Source organism: Phoca vitulina, unplaced genomic scaffold, assembly GCF_004348235.1.
Source record: "Phoca vitulina isolate PV1807 unplaced genomic scaffold, GSC_HSeal_1.0 scaffold101, whole genome shotgun sequence".
Lineage (NCBI taxonomy): Eukaryota > Metazoa > Chordata > Mammalia > Carnivora > Phocidae > Phoca > Phoca vitulina.
This window is the reverse complement of record NW_022589804.1, coordinates 286,504-306,916: the sequence shown is the minus strand read 5'-3', so window position 1 is coordinate 306,916 and position 20,413 is coordinate 286,504. Positions and strand designations below refer to the sequence as shown.

Here is a 20,413-nt window from a genome sequence, read left to right as displayed (position 1 = left end):
ATTCTCAATGGGGAAAAACTGAGAGCTTTCCCCCTAAGGTCAGGAACACGGCAGGGATGTCCACTATCACCACTGCTATTCAACATAGTACTAGAAGTCCTAGCCACAGCAATCAGACAACAAAAAAAAATAAAAGGCATCCAAATCAGCAAAGAAGTCAAACTCTCACTCTTTGCAGATGAAAGACTCCACCCCAAAACTGCTAGAACTCATACAGGAATTCAGTAAAGTGGCAGGATATAAAATCAATGCACAGAAATCAGTGGCATTCCTATACACCAACAGGACAGAAGAAAGAGAAATTAAGGAGTCAATCCCATTTACAATTGCACTCAAAACCATAAGCTACCTAGGAATAAATCTAACCAAAGTGGCAAAGAATATCTACCCAGAAAACTATAAAATACTCATGAAAGAAATTGAGGAAGAAACAAAGAAATGGAAAAACATTCCATGCTCATGGATTGGAAGAACAAATATTGTGAAGATGTCAATGCTACCTAGAGCAATCTCCACATTCAATGCAATCCCCATCAAAATACCATCCACTTTCTTCAAAGAAATGGAAGAAATAATCCTAAAATTTGTATGGAACCAGAAAAGACCCCGAAGAGCCAGAGGAATATTGAAAAAGAAAACCAAAGCTGGTGGCATCACAATTCCCGACTTCAAGCTCTATTACAAAGCTGCAATCATCAAGACAGTATGGTACTGGCACAAAACAGACACATCGATCAATGGAACAGAATAGAGAGCCCAGAAATGGACCCTCAACTCTATGGTCAACTCATCTTCGACAAAGCAGGAAAGAATGTCTAATGGCAAAAAGACAGTCTTTTCAACAAATGGTGTTGGGAAAATTGGACAGCCACATGCAGAAGAATGAAACTGGACCATTTCCTTACACCACACACAAAAATAGACTCCAAATGGTTGAAAGACCTCAATGTGAAACAGGAGTCCATCAAAATCCTAAAGGAGAACACAGGCAGCAACCTCTTTGACCTCAGGCGCAGCAACTTCTTCCTGGAGACATCGCCAAGGGCAAGGGAAGCAAGGGCAAAAATGAACTATTGGCACTTCATCAAGATAAAAAGCTTTTGCACAGCAAAAGAAACAGTCAACAAAACCAAAAGACAACCAGCAGAATGGGAGAAGATATTTGCAAATGATATATCAGATAAAGGGCTAGTATCCAAAATCTATAAAGAACGTCTTAAACTCAACATCCAAAGAACAAATGATCCAATCAAGAAATGGGCAGAAGACATGAACAGACATTTTTCCAAAGAAGACATCCAAATGGCCACAGACACATGAAAAAGTGCTCAACATCACTTGTCATCAGGGAAATCCAAATCAAAACCTCAATGAGATACCATCTCACACCAGTCAGAATGGCTAAAATTAACAAGTCAGGAAATGACAGATGTTGGCGAGGATGCGGAGAAAGGGGAACCCTCCTACACTGTTGGTGGGAATGCAAGCTGGTGCAGCCACTCTGGAAAACAGTACAGAGATTCCTCAGAAAGTTGAAAATAGAGCTGCCCTACGACCCAGCAATTGCGCTACTGGGTATTTACCCCAAAGATACAAATGTAGGGATCCGAAGGGGTATGTGCACCCCGATGTTTATAGCAGCTTGTCCACAATAGCCAAACTATAGAAAGAGCCAAGAATTCCATCGACAGATGAATGGATAAAGAAGAGGTGGTATATATATATATATACCATGGATTATTATGCAGCCATCAAAAGGAATGAAATCTTGCCATTTGCAAGGATGTGGATAGAACTGGAGGGTGTTATGCTGAACGAAATAAGTCAATCAGAGAAAGGCATGTATCATATGATATGAAGAATTCTTAATCTCAGGAAACAAACTGAGGGTTGCTGGAGTGGTGGGGGGTGGGAGGGATGGGGTGGCTGGGTGATAGACATTGGGGAAGGTATGTGCTATGGTGAGTGCTGTGAATTGTCTAAGACTGTTGAATCACAGACCTGTACCTCTGAAACAAATAATACATTATATGTTAAAAAAAAAGAAAATAGTAGGAAGGGAAAAATGAAGGGTGGGGAGATCGGAGGGGGAGATGAACCATGAGAGACTATGGACTCTGAGAAACCAACTGAGGGTTCTAGAGGGGAGGGAGGTGGGAGGATGGGTTAGCCTGGTGATGGGTATTAAAGAGGGCATGTACTGAATGGAGCAGTGGATGTTATATGCAAACAATGGATCATGGAACACTACATTAAAAGCTAATGATGTAATGCATGGTGATTAACATAACATAATAAAATTTTTAAAAAGTGTAAAAAATAAATAAATAAATAAAAAAGTGGACAGGAATTTAGAAGTTGGTTAACTAACAAGCAAGGACAGAGTTCTAAGGAAATTTTTAAGAGGCTGTCCAGGTGAAACTTGTCTATGGCATAGGCATAAAACATTATTTAAGCAAAACTGTCTGTGTCCTCTAGCTTTATCATGTCTGAAATGTGTAAGTTTAAAAAATCCCTTCATTTTAAATTAAGGTTTATGTGTTAACTACATGCTTTGTGGTTCCTTCTTTCTGAATTCTCCTGAAAAAAAGCCCTAGGTATCAGTTGTCTGAGATACACCCTTAAGGGATACATTCACCTTCTTTAAATGACCTTTCAGGTCAAAAGAAATTGGGGCTTCTAATTTCGGGCAGCAGGGAGAAAGCCAGGCCAGATATTTTGAATAGATTTTCTGATTTAATTCTCTCAACAAAACAATGAAGTGGATAGAAACATCCCTATTTCACAGAGAAGAAAACGAAGGTTAGAAGAGGTCACCCAGCTAAGGTCAGACAACTAGTGAGTGGCAAAATGCAAACAGTCTGGGAATGCGTGTTCATTCATGGCAAGACTCTACAAGATCTCAGTCTCTTCATTGTTCTCCAACTAAACCAGAATATTTGGACACAACTGCAGTTTAGAACAACCAAGTTACAAATGTGTCCACATCCCCAGACCCTCCTGCTTTCCTGACCTTTCACTCCCTCTGTTCTAACCCAGCCCTGACCCCAGCCACACCCTTGGTCCTCATCTCATCCTGGACTCTTACTCCATCCCCAGCCTCTTGAGTGGTATGGAGTCCTAATCCTACCCGAGCCTCTCCCCATCTCTCGCCTGCAGATGTGGGACCCACCAATAAAATGTCCAGGGACAAAACAGTGCAGATGCCTGTTTCAACAGTACTTGGCAACTTTTTAAAAGCAGAGAGCTTAATGACCTCTTAATAGTAGCTGCACCAAAACATGTCTGATTCAAAATAGTCATACATACATATCCAGACCAAATGTCCCTGGTGTCAAAACAGGTCTGCCCTATCAAGTCATGACCAGAGAGAAATGTCAGGTGCTATGCCACTGAGATAATTAACACCTGAGATTGTAAATTATAACTAATTTCACCCTAAAATCTTCCTATGGGCGGTCTCATTTTAGTCTTCAAACCATGAGGCAGGTGCTACTGTCAATCACTTTATGATTAAAACAACAACAAATCAAAGACCAGAGAGCTTATGTCACATAGTAAGGTAGAAGGGCAGTTGGAGATAGATCCTACACAACCCTGCCTCCAAAGTCCAAGTACTTAATTAATATGTTTATCACTTTCTGTTCCAAAACTTGAAAAATACCACATAAATATTCAGGATAAAAACTTACTTTAAAATGACTCTTTTAAAAAACAAAAGATTCTCACTTGATATTTTTTTTCTTTTTTCTTCTTTTTCTCTTTTTTTATTATGTTATGTTAATCACCATACATTACATCATTAGTTTTTGATGTAGCTTCCATGATTCATCGTTTGCGTGTAACACCCAGTGCTTCATTCAGTACGTGCCCTCTTTAATACCCATCACCAGGCTAACCCATCCCCCCCCGCCCAGAACCCTCAGTCATTTGATATTTTAACTTGAAACTGAACAGGATAAATTTCCACAAACATTTGATATTTAATACCAAGTATTCATATCAAAGAAACATTTATCAAATATACTTTTAAATGGAATCACATTCTATGAATGTACATTTCACATTGTAATTTGTATGCATTTAAAGCCCTATCATATCTTTATTTTTAAACCTTAAAAATTTTTATTTTATTTCTTTTAGTCTTTCTAAATGAAAGTATTTACTTGTAGGAAACAATTATTAACAGCTTGAGAGCCAACTCTCATACATGATAATGTGAAAACTACATACATAATGTGTAAGATACACTCATTTTCTATAGCACAATTAGGCAACTCTCTTTAAACACATGGAAGAGAAAATTAAGGTATGTGATGAGAAAATCACAAGTAGGTGACAGCAAATAATTTACAGAACAACAAAAATACCATTTATAAAATGTGTTCTAACATAATATTTTCATATCTTTTTGTTTTCTCACCTGAAAAAATACATATAGTCACACCACAGGTTATATGGAATGTTCTGCTTTTATCCAACAATCTTCTGGTTCTCCTGCTTGGAACCTAAATAAAATTCAGTATGGTGAAAATGAAGCAGGAAATAAGATATGTGTACAAAGTTTTTCACTATAGCATTGTTCATAATATCAAAGATTTAGAAATACGGCAGAGGCCTAGGAATTAAAAGTTGGTGAGATGAATTATGATATATCTAGTCAGTAGAACACCCAAACCATTACAGAGAATGTGAGAAGACTTACTGATATGGAAAGATGTGTCAGATATATGGCTAGGTAAAAGTGATAACACATAAACTATAGTCCTATAGTGTTTAAAATTAATGGCATTCTATGCAAATCTGAAGGCATTTACCCCAAACTAATCTGTGGTTGTTACAGCACAGTAATATTAGGAGAAACTTTCACTGATTACTTTACATATTTCTGGAATGTTTGAGTTGTACAATATATATAATTTCCTTTTGTAGTCAAAAAATAAGATGATTTTTAAATGAAGCAATTCCATCTACGGTTTTAAATGCCTTCTTGATCTTATAAAAAAATAGAATGTCAAGCATCTTTGAATACCTATGTTTCACATCAGGGGACCGTTCTTTAAGACTTATTTAAATACTGAGAGACTTAGGTGGGCACTTTTCATTTCCTGCCGTTTATCTTCTCTTTCTTCACACCAAGCCAATAGCCAGCCATAGGCATCAAAACCTAGCATTTTACAATGGTAGGCAACCTAGAGAAAGAGTTATTTCCACAAATTACTGCATTAAAAGCAAAGAGTTTCTAAATATAATTACATGAAAAGGTTGAGAAGTTTTACTGCAGTAAATCTCCTCATATGAACCACACAGAACATCAAAGTGACCTCATATTAACAACTTCTTTTAAAGTATCAATATTGATCCAGAAATGCCTTATTATTTCAACAAAGAAAAGAAACACAAACACACCAGGATAACTGAAGACAAAAAATAATTTGTTGAGTTTTAATTTCCAAAGTGCTTTACTGTTTCCTTACAACCTTCATTTTACAACATCACACATGACATCACATCTTAATCAAGACATCTCCAAGACTATTACATAGCTTAAAACACGCATGTATTTGAAAAGGAGATAAATCGCCACCAACACCAGTAGACACTGTATATTTTGATGAAAGTCCACAGGGCTCTAGTTTCTAGTTTGCTCACCTGGACTTAACTAAATGAAAACACAGGCTCTCAATGAGGCATAGTAGTATAGTGGAAAAATCTCAGAACTGGGACTGATCTTAGCTCTGCCATTTTGCTAGTCTCATGACATTGGTCAAGTTACTTAACCTCTCTGTGCCTCAGTTCTTCATCTACAAGACCTGCAGAATCATTGGGAGGATTCACACTTACATCTGTGGAGTGCTTAGCCCAGCACCTGATATCACTATTAATAGCCATTTCTATTATCCACTGCCTCTGTCTAGCATTGCAGAAGAGCTCACTGATCATCTTGACAGGTGACATGGTCTTTACTATCATCTGGTAGCTGACAGCAGATGATAGAAATCAGTCTATTAGAAGGTCAGACCATGAAAACTCAGTAGTACTAACATGCCACTGTTGCACTTGATTTTTTATCCTGGAATCTGTGACTAGGATTTTTTGTTCTTACCTTCTGGGATCCTCGTAGGTAAGCCAGGAGCATCCGGCACATGGGTAAAAGGATAAGGCTGCAGTTGAGGTTAAGAACAGATGCTGAGGCTCTGCTTAGACACAATCCTAGCTGAACAAATAAGGCAAGAGTCAAAACACAGTCAAGGCAAAAACAGACTACAGACTTGCTGCAGACCTCATCCTGCTTCTCCTTGAAGGATCATGGCAAAGTGCCAACTTCTTCGAGAATCTGGAACAACTGTCTACTTCCCTCTCACCAAAAACCCCTAAAAGAAACTGGTCTCTGTCTGCTCTGCACTGCCATATAACTTACTCTCCCCTCATTTCCACTAGTGTTATAAACACTTGAGTACATTTTTCTGGTGTGAAGTCAATTTCTTGTTGTGGCCCCACTATACTGTTATGGGTATGAAGGGGCCCTCCAGAGCCTTGGTGTATTATAAGGTACCTCCACACTGGTGCAGTTGAATCCTCTTTTCACCGATAAGGTGCCAAAAATTTCAAATAAAGCTTTTTCATTTGTGTTCTTTCTAGAACCTTCTGACCACACAACCCCCTTCCAAACCATTGCCTGCCTGCCTTTCAGCTCTTTACCTTACTGACTCTACCCATCTTTCAGGTTTTACCTTAAGCACTGTGCCTCTAGAGTTCTTCTGTGACCCAAAACTAGGAGGGATCCAGATCAGCTGTGCCCCGTACAAAGATAATCATAACCACATTGTGCAATGCTTTTTTCAAAGAATCAGAACCCTCGGTGTTGAGGCCATACTTTCTGGCAACTAATTTTAAATCGAACTCCTGCTAGATTGTCATCTGCTATTGTCTGGTACTACCTACATTCTTCATATAAATAGTGTATCACATGAAAACAAGAGAAGGGGTATCTGCACTCTTGTCCTAAAATAAACATAAAAGGACTTTATTTTAAGGATATTGACTAAGAAATATGTATAAGTCAGATGCTTTTCTTATCTTAAAATTATTTATGCTCCTGAGATTTCCAACTTAACTCTTGGCAAAATAGCAACTCTGTTACAAAATGTTTGTTGTCAGCACATGAAGTATTGTTCCTGAAGGGGAGACAGGGTAATAAGTCATGTCAGGCAAGCAATAATTTTCATTGACTTATATAAAAAGTAATTAATATTTCCAGTTAGGCTATTTCTACACCATGAATTAGAAAACCTTAGGGATATATTACAATGAATATACTAGTAATTAGACAAATAGAAATAAGCCCCTCTAGACTATCTAAAAAAACGTTAAATATAATATTCTCACCTCACTCAGCAAAGTTATTATCATTTCAGAGTGATGGGTTTTTGTTATTTAGGCCTCCAGAGAAATAGAGTAATTGTTATCTCTGATCTGGCATGTGCACATGATAAGAAAATTTTAGCTCAAGGGATTTTAGATGATAATTTTATCTGCAATTTTAATGTACCAGGACAATAATTCACTTAAAATTTATCAGCTAAAATCTATCATATAAGTGTAGGACTTAAAAGATACAAATAAATTATCCAATTTTCTTTTGTAGTTCAACAATATATCGTGTCTGGAAGTGTTTTATTGTTGTGCTTACATTAAATCACATAGTAATTTAACTCAAAGTGGCTTTAAGTGTCCCCTTAGGATAGATGGAGTTTATCTTGGCATACCACTTCTTCCTTAACAATGCTATAAAATCTACCCGGAAATTTTACCAAGGACTCATTTCCTCATGTATGTTTGTTCCTGAATTTTTTAGTTTTAGTTTTTTCAACTAAGATGAAAACTTCTCTTTACTAGGTTATCAGAGTACAAAACTCCCTCATTCTGAAGCAACGGAGAGAGTGAGGAACATGGAGACAGATCGCAGTCAAGTGGCGCAAGCACAGGAAACCACATGATCTACTTACTACATGGGTAACATCCTACGGCGAAGAGCATTTGTTTTATTTAGTCCCTCTTAATGCATGACCATTGTAAGAATCTGCTCCCTCAAATGTTTACTGAAAACAAAGGACCGCCCCAAGTTATGTGGCCAGGTCCACTCTGTGACTCTGACTCGTGTTACCATTCCTAGAGCACTTAACCGCTGCTCTACTTTTCCAACTTCATTCGAGTTTGTTGTCACCAGATGGCAGTGTTACTTTCACGTTTAGAATCCTACCTGTCAAGGTCTCTAAAACATAATTGAGAATTCCATATGTAATTTTAAAACTATAAATACATTTTAGATGAGTATATACAAATAAAACATAGCTTACTCCTTTTTATGGACTGAATGTCTGTTCCCCCCGAAATTCATATGATGAAATCTAATGTCAAGAAAGGAAAGGAAAGAAAGAGGGAGAAAGAAAGAAAGAAAGGAAGGAAGGAAGGAAGGAAGGAAGGAAGAGAGAGAGAGAGAGAGAGAAAGAAAGAAAGAAAGAAAGAAAGAAAGAAAGAAAGAAAGAAAGAGAAAGAAAACGAAACGAAAAGAAAAGGAAGAAAAAGGAATGAAGGAAGGAAGGAAGGAAGAAGAAAGGGATGCCTGGGTGGCTCAGTCGGAAGCATCTGCCTTTGGCTCAGGTCATGATCCCAGAGTCCTGGGATCGAGCCCCGCATCAGGCTCCTTGTTCGGCGGGGAGCCTGCTTCTCCCTCTGCCTGCCGCTCCCCCTGCTTGTTCTCTCTCTCTCCCTCTCTCTCTCTGACAAATAAATAAATAAAATCTTAAAAAGAAAACAAGAAGAAGGAAGGAAGGGAGAAATCTAATGTCATAGTATTTGAGAGCTTTGGGTAGGTAATTGTGTTTAGATAAGATTATGAGAGTAGGGCCCCCATTGTGGGATTAGTGCTCTTGTAAGAAGAGGAAGAGACCACAGCTCTCCATAGACTCCATGTCAGGACACAGCAAGAAAATGGCCCTGCAAACCAGGAAAAGGGCTCTCATCAGACATCAAATCTGCTGGCACTTTGATCTGAGACTTCCCAGCCTCCAAAACTGAAATAAATGTTCTCTTAGCCACCTGGTCTACAGTATTTTGTTAGAGCAAACTGAACTAATGCAATCCTAAAGAACATCATAAGAGCATATGCCATTTGAAGCAAGTTATAAAAGAATATAACATCTGTGTATAACAAGTGCGTGGTAATTTTCCTAAAATCTCAAACACATGGTTTCTTATCTTAAATCTGCTACTTAATAACTATTCATCTTGAGCTAGTTAACTGTCCTTTTCTGTAAAATTAAGAGGGATAAATGTTCTTATCTGTAAAATTAATATAATATGCTATGATACAATAATCCTAGTTCTTAGAACTTTTGTGAAAAGTAAAACCAGTCTAAAATATGCAAGCACTATATAAAATTAATTTATTGCCTTGAGGTCACTGTATCACATCCCTTCTCTGAATGTTCTCCTCTGTACTTCTGCAGGAAGCCCCACTTACATTATTCATTCAATATATATTTATTGTGATACGCACACATCCCAAGGCACTGGGAGTTCAATGGTGAATGAAAAACAGAGAACGTCTATTCCTTAGTATCTTTATATTCCAGTAGGGGAAACAGATACTAATCAAATAGCTACATAATCAAATGTAAATTCTAACAATGATCAATGCTGTGAATGAGAAATACAGAGCACAAGCATGTGTAACAGGAAATGAAAGCTAAATAAGAAGGTCAGGAAGGCTTCCCTGATTAAGTGAAAAGTGAACTGAGATTTTGAGGGTGAGAGTACAAGTCATCCAAAAATGAGAAAGACATCCATACAGAAAAAAAAAAAAAACAGCATGAGAACTGATGCAACAAATGGGAGCATGGTGTATATATGAGAATTTAATAGTAGGTCAGTGTGGTTGGATTGGAAATGGAGGGTGATTACAACAGAAGACTGGAGAAGGGGTAGACCTGCTGGATTGTGTAGGTCACATTAAGAATGCAGGTCTTTATTCTAAAATCAGGGCAGAATGAATGTGTTTTAAGCAGAGAAGTGGTATAAAGAGATTAGTATTTGCTAATGATTACTCTGAATCAAGTATGGAGAACAAATTGGAAGAGAGTAATTTGGGCAATTACATTACTTTGTGTAGTTAATCATCACAAAAATGTCGTTTGAGACAAGGATTGCATTTTATGGTAATTATGACTGAGTCTTACATACAGAAAGGATCCAGTGTTGACTAAATATTGTACTTATCAGTAAGTTTATTTTGCCAAGTAATTTACCAATACATATACCTCTGAACTTGGAGAACTAAAAGGGCCTCTCCACATCCCACCATCCACCCAGAGTCTAACCCCTTCTATGACTGCCCTAACCAAAGGTAATCCACCCTCTGTTGATTTTTTCCTGAGATAGCAGCCTCTTCCACCATCAAAAACTTGTTTTGCTTTCTTACAGTAGCACGAAGTCTGCGTCTCTGTAACTTCCACCCACCAGGCAGCTCTAGATAATAATATTCCTAAACTGAAAATAAAAGAACAATGATTTGCTAATCCAATCTTGTTTTCTTCTTGCAAAACACAATCAGTTGCCTCTGAAATTCTTGAAATAATCGTTAGACTCCCCCTCATCTCTATGACCTTTCCCAATTCTGCCAGAATTCAGCACATCCTCAAGATATTAATAAATATAGACTAATAGTAGCAGGCAGTACTGAAGAGCATCATCTCCCTCACAAAGCCCATGATCTCCGCTAATTCCAAGACTGTGCTAATTTATAGGGCAACTCTGTTACATAATGGCTCATCTTAAGTTAGCAACATAGAGATTTTCTCACATGAGTAAGTTGCTACCGAGCAATGATCCCTATCCTACAGTGGAAAAAAACAATGAAGGTGAGAGATAGCAGGTGCAATGCAAGAACGGATTGGCTTTAGCCTATTCGATTATATTGGGTATAAACCCTAGATTCTGACATTTTTCCTTCTTAATTTTGCTTTAGCTAAAAATTTTACATTCACGTTTTCCACATCTTCATCTAAGTTTTTGACAATGCTATTAAAGTGTAACAAAATCCTATTGAAATTGTTGACCTGCAAACTACCTTTTCCAGTAAATAAACTTTCAAATGAACATTTTGCTCTCAAATGGGAATTTTCTCAAAAATTTTGAGGAAATATGACATTCTACATGTAAATATCTATGCAACACTATTGCTCAAAGGGATTTGTAAAGCCGGCGAAGTATTAAAAGTAAGTTTCAGTAACTGGTCATTTTTCTGTAGCTACCTCTCAGTGAGTCAACAATTAGTCAACTATTTGCAGGAAAAAAAATAAAAATTACCATAGAGGTTTATAACAAATTATTTTATATTCTGATTTGGTATTTTGTGTTTTGTCTAAAACTATGTAAATTTGTACTCATTAAGGTCAGTTTTGTTGACTCTTTTTAATCAAACCAAATGAAGCCTACACAACCCTTAATTCTTACATGTTGTATAGCCACAGCACTGTAGCTCTATCATGGGGCTTTACACATCATCCAGTCCAACCATCTTTTTGCCACTATTCACAATGCTGCTTTGGAAAGAAACAGGGGCTAGAACCCAGGCCCGCCTCCAGGTTATCTGACATTTTCTAAGAACATGTCACTCCCCAGAACAGACGTGAATCCAGACATCTTGCCTAGCACACTTTTCAAACCATAATACTTCCTTACTCTTTCATTTGCTTATCTGTTATCCAACCAGTATATTTCCCTGTCATTTCGTGTAACTCTTTGCAGAAAATTTTCCTACTCTGACTGCACACTGAAATCACTTGATGGACTATTTAAAAATAAACACATCTCTGTTGTACTTCCTGAAATTTTTATTCCTTAGTTCTGGAGAGGGGGTCCCAGGAGGTTCACCCAGGCTTGGCAATCGCTGTTTTAGAATGAACTTCAAAGTCAAACAAACCTGAGTTTAAAGCACCTTTAGAGCTGTGTGGCCTGATGTATTTTCTTACCATGTTTCATTTTCCTCATCTATAAAATAAAAACAATACATCAACCTAAACGGGTTATTGTGAGTATTGAGTATAGTACCTAGTGCAGTGCCCAGCATCTAGTAAAAAGTCAGCAGAAGCTATTATCATAATCCTGGCCCCTGGCCATCCACAAACCTGCTCTAGTTTTAGAATGTAAATGTTCTTAAAGCACACCTTTCTGCAAATAACTTTTTCCTAGACTGTCTTTCCATCCTCAGCTCTGAAGAATTAAGATTCTAGCTGCAGCTATGGGAGCTGAGCTTTATTGCACTTGTCCGTATCTAAAGATCTCAAGGAAAGTTCTAAGCAATTAGTGGGTGTTCAATAAACATAGGGCAGATGAATGAATGAATGAGCCTATGAGATGATCCTTCAGTGTCCTCATTTTGGAAAATTAAGAAAAAAATAATCAAGACCAAAAGTGATCACCCAAGAAATCTAGTTTACATCTAGGGTTAGACTCAGACCTGCTCTGTCAACCATATTGCCCAAGAATAGCAACTCTGCCTCCATTTCCCCAACTGCCACCATTCTGGAGACTAGGATTTACTCTAGGGAACTACACACCACCCAGTTGAAGAAAATCCTCAGGGCCACTGTAGCTCTTTGATGAGATTGTATAAGTCATCTAATCCAGCCCTCTTTTTATACCAACTTATATTAAAAGTCTGTAAATAAGCCAAATTGATGATGCCATAGGGCCAATTGGCTATCCTTTTATATTTAATGCAGCTCCTGGATGCATTACCAAGATTAATCAGCTCTTCTTCTAAGATTTTACCACATATCTCCATTCCCTATCCCTAGCTCATGTCATTCCTTCTATTTGTGATGCCATTCTACCTCTTTCAACCTCCACATTTCCTTTAGAGTACTTTACATATTATATTGTAATATTTTACCTATTTATTGTTTTCTCCCCAAAAGCACTGCTAAGGGGGCAATGCCCAAAATGCCTCTTATTGTTGGGGACCTCAAAAGTGCACGCTCATTAATAGTGAAAGTTATTTTGAAAAAAATACTCCTTGGGGAAAATATGCTTTTAGCAATGAAAGTCAAAGAAAAGTAGAAGTGAGACAGATACATGAGCAAAAAGAGACAACCCCGTAAAGTAGTCCATACAATTTTCCAAAGCAATAGTAAGCACTTTTTATTGTCTTTATAATCACCAAAAGGGTCCATGGCAGAAAATCAGAACTGTTTAGTTTTCCTATCCCTATAAATCAAACTTGTGATCCTAACTTAAATTTCAGTGTGTACCATTAATATATAACAGGGATATGAATTTAGAATATGATAGGTATTTCATACAGGCAGGATTGCACTTAATGAGTCTTAAAAACAATATTTCAATGAAAAGGTACTTCAAAAAGTTGATTACCTAACTACTTTGATATGGTTTCATATGAAAACAATAATGAATAACATGCCATGAACTGTCAGAAAGCAGTTAATAATAATTGGAGTAATTATTTCTTTAAAAAATTCCAAAATAAACTGCCAATTCAGTGGTCTTGGGGTATATCCAAAAGCTCATGAATGTCTCTTCATTCCATTATGAACCTGTAATTCATGCCAAATGATCCTAGCTGGTTTCTGTCAACTAACTGCCCTGGAGACTTTTAACTATGATGTAATTTTTGACTCAAGTTGACCTCTCTTCCAATCTATAAACCTCTTTTTTTTTTTTAACACTGTCTAAAGAAGCTATCAGTTCTAAAGAAAGAAGCTGGGGGTGGGGGGCAGATTTTGTTTCCATATAATTAAAGAGACCACCAAAAGAATAGAATCCATCCTGACTTCATATGCAGATTTCCTTATGCTTAACTCAAATCTTTCCTTTAATATCTCATCATCCATCATTCCACCCTTTCTAGAAGTAAACTTTCTTCCATTTTCAGTAGGAATGTAGTCTTTCCTTAGAAGTCTATTACCAAACTGTGGAAGGAGCCAAGATGCCCTTCAACAGATGAATGGATAAAGAAGATGTGGTCCATATATACAATGGAATATTACTCAGCCATCAGAAAAGATGAATACCCACCATTTGCATCGCCATGGATGGAACTGGAGGGGATTATGCTAAGTGAAATAAGTCAAGCAGAGAAAGACATATGGTTTCACTCATATGTGGAACATAAGGAATAGCACAGAGGACCATAGGGGAAGGGAGGGAAAACTGAAGGGGGAGAAATCAGACAGGGAGACAAACCATGAGAGACTATGGACTCTGGGAAACAAACTGAAGCTTTCAGAGGGGAGGGGAGTAGGGGGGACGGGGGTAGCTGGGTGATGGGTATTAAGGAGGGCTCGTGTTGTGATGAGCACTGGGTGTTATATGAAACCAATGAATCATTGAACATTACATCAAAAACTAATGATGTACAGTAATGATGTACTGTACAGTGGCTAACTGAACATAATAATAAAAAAAAAGAAGTCTATTACAAGTCAGAAAGAAATATAGCTCTTAGAGAAGAAGAAAGCAAGACTGTTACAATTGTTATTGTTATTATTATGGTATTTCTGTCCAGATTTTGTCTACCTTGTTTTTCCTGTGCCAGAAGCCCAGAGAGCAGAAGAGATTCACTTCTAGACTATGTGTCTGTCTACAAAAGTTAAAGTTCAACCTAAGTGGGATCCAGAATTGCACTGAACACATTCATGGGTTTCAGTGGGCAATGCTGTCTACTGAACAGGTCATCACATTAAAAAGCATGACATTTTTTATCACACTTAATATCTGTGACCTCTACCAAGGTCATTGTCTCCAAAACCTAGAATTGGAAAACTTAACAAAACAATGGTAAAAACTTGCTCCATTTTCTCTTGTAGTACTGTTCCAAAAGGTAAAAACACATCAAATGAAAATGGCTTCTCTTTAGCTGACAAAATGAATTTTTTTAATCACCTATTACATTCCTGCAGATATTCATGCTCATCTCTTACCATCTACTCCTATCTATGGCACAAGAACAAGGGTCTTGAGAATTACAGTGCATTTGCTTGTATGTCATTGTTACAGTTCCTCTTCCTACAGAAGTTAGCCATGCACAGGGAAAGGCACCAAGGAATGGCATGCATTTTGCAGAGCACGGTTGACTAGAAAGCTGAGGCAGGCCTTGTTTCTCTTTCATCACAGGTCCAGCACATCTGATCACAATTACTGGATATTTATTTAGTAACATCTCAGCTACTCTTCATCAGGAATCATCATTCCAAAACCTTGCATCATTCTTCCTCATCCTTAAAACATTTTTAATTTTTCAACATTCCTCCTAAAAGTTAGAAGCCAAAACAGAGATACTAGTGGCCCAAACACATGGAATAATTTTTGAAAGGAAACAACAGTCATAGCAATGGCACAGCCTCACATGGTTAGAATTGTAATCAGACTATCCACAATGACATATATTAAAATGCATACAGTGCGGGCGCCTGGGTGGTTCAGTCAGGTAAAGCGTCTGCCTTCAGCTCAGGTCATGATCCCAGGGTCCTGGGATCGAGCCCCATATCAGGCTCCCTGCTCAGTAAGAAGCCTGCGAGAGCAAGAACGCTCTCCCTCTGCTGCTCCCCCTGCCTGTGCTCTCTCGAGCTCTCGCTGTCAAATAAATAAAAATCTTAAAAATAAATAAATAAATAAATAAATAAATAAATCTCATACAGTGAGTATAGAATATTCAATATTAAGATTTTTCTCTCATGACTGTCAAGCATACCCTACTTAAACATATCTATTTTACTCTTCCTGAACTCAATCCTATTTCTTAATAACTCTTCTTAACTGATTCTATAAAACTGTCTTTACGTTCTATCTTGGTCCTCAAGATATTAGCAATCTTAGCTAACTCAGCGTGTCTTTTAACCATAACTTTCAACTTTGAATCCAGTAAAATTTCTTCTAGTCTTTCTTTGGAAAAAAAAAAAAAAATACTGTCTCCAAGAAGATATTAATTCTAAGAAAACGAACTCTGGGTGCATGAAAATGGCCAAAATGGGTAAGAGAGTAGGTACTCAGTAAAATGGACTGAATGAATGGATTGTTTGGTACAGACTATCGACCTAAACTTCCTGATGCATACATATTTAAGCACTAGACTCTTTCAACAAATTCTTCAGAGTTTAATTGGTCAACACACAGTGGCCCACACTAGTTCATCTCTTGGTAGAACAATACATTAAATCAAATGTAAGATGATAAATGGGTGTAAGAGAGGAAATATAAATCAAAAATAATATTTTTTTCCCTAAAAAGCTAACATTTTTTTTTTTTTTTTTTTAAAGATTTTATTTATTTATTTGACAGAGAGAGACACAGCGAGAGAGGGAACACCAGCAGGGGGAGTGAGAGAGGGAGAAGCAGGCTTCCCGCGGAGCAGGGAGCCCGATGCGGGGCTCGATCCCAGGACCCTGGGATCATGACCCGAGCCGAAGGCAGACGCTTAACGACTGAGCCACCCAGGCGCCCCCCTAAAAAGCTAACATTTAATAGGTTCAAAATATCTCACTTTGGAATTTCTTAAAAAAATAAAGTGGCATACAGAAATACTTGTCCAAGTGTATATATAAATTTCTACAAGGATATTCACTGCAGTATGGTATGTGATATAAAAACAAAAAGAATAGAACCAAAATGGTTAACAGTAGAAAAATGAAAAAAAGTTTTCTATATATTACGGGACAGTATTTAGCCACTGAAAATAAGTTAAACTTGCATAATGGAAATGAATTAATAATATATAGGTGCAAAATGAGTATCTGCACATGACATAGATTATATAGAAATAAAGGGGGGTTTCTAATTTTTTTTCTATGGTAACATCAGTATTCAATGTACAGAAGCATGTGTTTCTTTTGAAATGTAATGTATTTTAACAATTAAGTACCAAGAACTAAATGGATAGATCACAATAAAAACTCACACTAATTAAAACTAAATGGGTTAATATACTACAAACTTCTAATAATACATCCAAAGGACATAATTATAAAAACAGAGGAGGTATTCTACACAATGATGTTGTTCACAGCATTTTCTGGGTTAATAGAGGCCATCTGCATGTCCAAAATTTGGGGAGTGTTTGTGACAGGTATGTTTGTATTTATTCAGTGAAATATTAAAAATAAAAAATGTATGTTTAACAATTTGTGATAATATAACAGAAATAAACCTAATATAATATTTAATGCTGCATGTTAAAAGAATACAAAACTATTTATTCTGATTATATTATTTAAAAAAAAAAAAGAAAAAACTTGTATTTAAGAAATACACCAAAATGTTAACAGTGGTTATATGTGGGTCCTGAGATATAAATGACTTTTTTTGCATTTCCTCCCATTTTCTATAATAAATATGAAAGAGATTTAATAAATTTGAAAGTCACAAGAAAGATTATTTTCTAAAGAAAATGGAGTGGGAAAAAGTAAATTTGAGGAGAAATACTTTCTTTAGTGAAAATGCGAAAGGAAATTTTCCTTTTATTTCAACTTTTGTGCATTTCCCATTTTTTCTTTTAATTGTATGTATTATTTTCATACTGAAAAAAATGACAAAATTTTATAAATTATCTTGCAAATATTTCCATGGCTTAAGGTGATAACTTCCAGAAGAAGGACATTAAGCTACCCTTTTTTCCCAGCCTTTGACAAATAAGAAGATATTTACTTAAAGTTCAGGATCAAAAGACAGGATAAGATAGGACAGGACTAGAAAATAAAGGGCAGAATAGGATGGGACAGGATAGGGTGGGACAGGAGAAGACAGACTAGGACAGGACAGGATGAAATAGGACGAGACAGGATGGGATAGGACGGGCCCAGGACAGGATGGCACAGAAGAGAACAGGATAGGACAGGACAGAATAGGACAGGAACAGGAAAGAGGGAAAATGATAATGAGTGACATTATAGCTGGCAAGGGAAAAGGGGGTTCCAGGTAATGAACAGAAGAACTACCAGGGTAATGGGAGGCCGTGACAGTTACTGATTCTTGGACACTAGTGCAACTTAAATGGGGCCCAAATGTTAAATATCCAAACCACGGGTCCCTTGTGACAGATAGCATAACACATTTCTTACAGCTTGGTTAGCTTATGTGCTCTTAAGGTATTTACCAAACTGGTCCTGAGAAAAAATAAAGTATTTCTACATATATTAAAATATTAATAAAGAAAGCCCTCATATGCTACCATGTACAAAAATAAAAAATAAAACAAAGAACAAACAAAAATAACCCTCCAGTCACACTCCATCCCACAACCTTTGAAACCTTGCTTGGTCTTTGGGCCCATACAGCTCTCTATTATATTATATTTTGCAGCGCAGAAAGTTAGGGTGAATTGTTGCTGTGACGCTTCTTTGTTTATCTTTTCTATAATCCATTCTGCTCTATTCACCTATCCTTTTCATGTTCTCTCCTATATTTATTCCATGTCCTATATTTCTTTTTTTTTTAAGATTTATTTATTTATTTTAGAGAGAGAGAGAGAGAGTACAGTGGGGAGGGGCAGAGGGAGAGGGAGAGAGAAACTTCAGCAGACTCTGCACTGAGCAAGGAACCTGACACCGGGCTCGATCTCAGGACCCTGAGATCACAACCTGAGCAGAAACCAAGAGCTGGAGGCTTAACCGTCTGTGCTGCCCAGGCACGCCCCCCCCCATTTCTTATATTTCTAAGTCTGATGTTATATGTGTTATTATTATTGCTTTTACTATAACTGTTTATATGGCTGTGTTTTTTGTTTAAATGGTTAATATTATGTGCAATACATAAGAAAAAAGCCACGGGAATATAGAAATCATATAATACTTAAAATACTTGCTGCATTCTTCCCTTTAGTTATCCAATAACCTTTAGATTTCTCACTGGAAACCAGTTACTACAATGGAATGTCGATTTTTAGAATTGTTCTATGTGTGATATCACCTCCAATGTCATCTTAATCTCACTAAAAACCATTATAACAAGTACACAGAAATATCCTAACAAAATATGTAATTTTGTTACAATATGAACAGATTAGTTGTCCTTCAGTGGTTGGGCAAATCTCTAAGGTATAAAACCAGGAAACTACCGTATAATATTTACACTCTAAGAATATGCTTTATGTTCATCATGATGTTATATTAAGCAGTAGGAAATTAGAGGAAATCAAAGGGTCCATTTCTGGGAGAATGTGCAAGTAACTGTGGCAGATGCGAAACACGGCATACTGTGAGCAATTAGAAACAAAACCCCAAAAAACCACATCATCACATGATAGACTTTGAAAAAACATAATACCAGTTGGAAAAAAGCAAGAAACAGAATGAGGCTATGCATAATACCATTTCGGTGAATTCACAGAAACATGCAAATAAAATAGCGATAGAAGGATACATGTCAGCACATTAAAAAGGTTGCTGTTGTCAAGAGGAAAAAGGAACTGGAGAATTGGAGAATGAGGAGTGATTAAACAATGAACTAATAAATGAATGAATGATGAAGCAAAATACCCATGAAGACAGTGTCCTATGAACTAAGGTACATGTTTAAATACTCTGTACCTGAAATCCAAAACATAGCTTTTTAAATCCTTTGTTTTTACAGAGAAGATTCACTGCTAATGTCCTTTAAAGTTCGTTCTCTTCATCTGTACCTCAATCTTTGGTTGATTTGACAGAAAGCTTTAAAAAGGCCAAAAAACTGAGATAAAATTTGAAAACCATTACCAGTTAAAAAGCAATTAATTGTGAGCTTCAATAGTTTTGAAATTATAATTAACAAAAACACACTGCCACTTGCAAAATAGCTCTTTAAATCATTCAGAATGTATACACTATATGAAATGAGGAGTTAATCTCTTAGTTGCTGGAAATTGTGTCATTAGCAGCCATTTACAAATAGATTTCAACATCAAAACATTCTTAACTTCAAAAACGTTGCCTGAAGGAAATGACTCTAACATTGTCTACTCTAACTTGCCATTAGCAAGAAGGAAGTCATACTTTCTGAAGGCCTCACACGCATTTCTTCCTCATCCTACTCAATCCTCTCCTCAAAACAAAACAAAACCCTGTAAGAGATACTAGGTTAAACTATGCAAAACTGCCATTTTTTTAAGTCAGAATATTTCAATACTGGAATTTTTAGGTAGTTTGATTTCATAATATAATTCTCCATTTAAAATTGAGGAAACTTCAGGCTTTGAAGATTTCAATAAATTACTTAAAGATACATTTCTTAAAAGGTAAAGTCCCGATTTCCACTTTAGTCAATTTGTCCATAAAATCCATGTTCTCATATTACATTGTTCATTACATTATACTGTTTCCATTAAACTTTGGAATTTTCACAGGTATTAATATATTTGAAA

General features: G+C 36.7%; 1 protein-coding gene across 1 annotated transcript in view; it reads right to left on the bottom strand.

Moving 5' to 3' along the window:
- The window catches only part of NOX4 (NADPH oxidase 4), a 160,696-nt gene that overhangs the window by 127,100 nt on the left and 13,183 nt on the right, over positions 1–20,413 (bottom strand). The window contains exons 3-4 of the mRNA XM_032397656.1: positions 6,107–6,217; positions 4,424–4,508 (exon numbers count right to left, since the gene is read on the bottom strand). Coding sequence (XP_032253547.1) covers positions 4,424–4,508; positions 6,107–6,217 — 196 coding nt within the window. The remainder of the gene's footprint in view (positions 1–4,423; positions 4,509–6,106; positions 6,218–20,413) is intronic.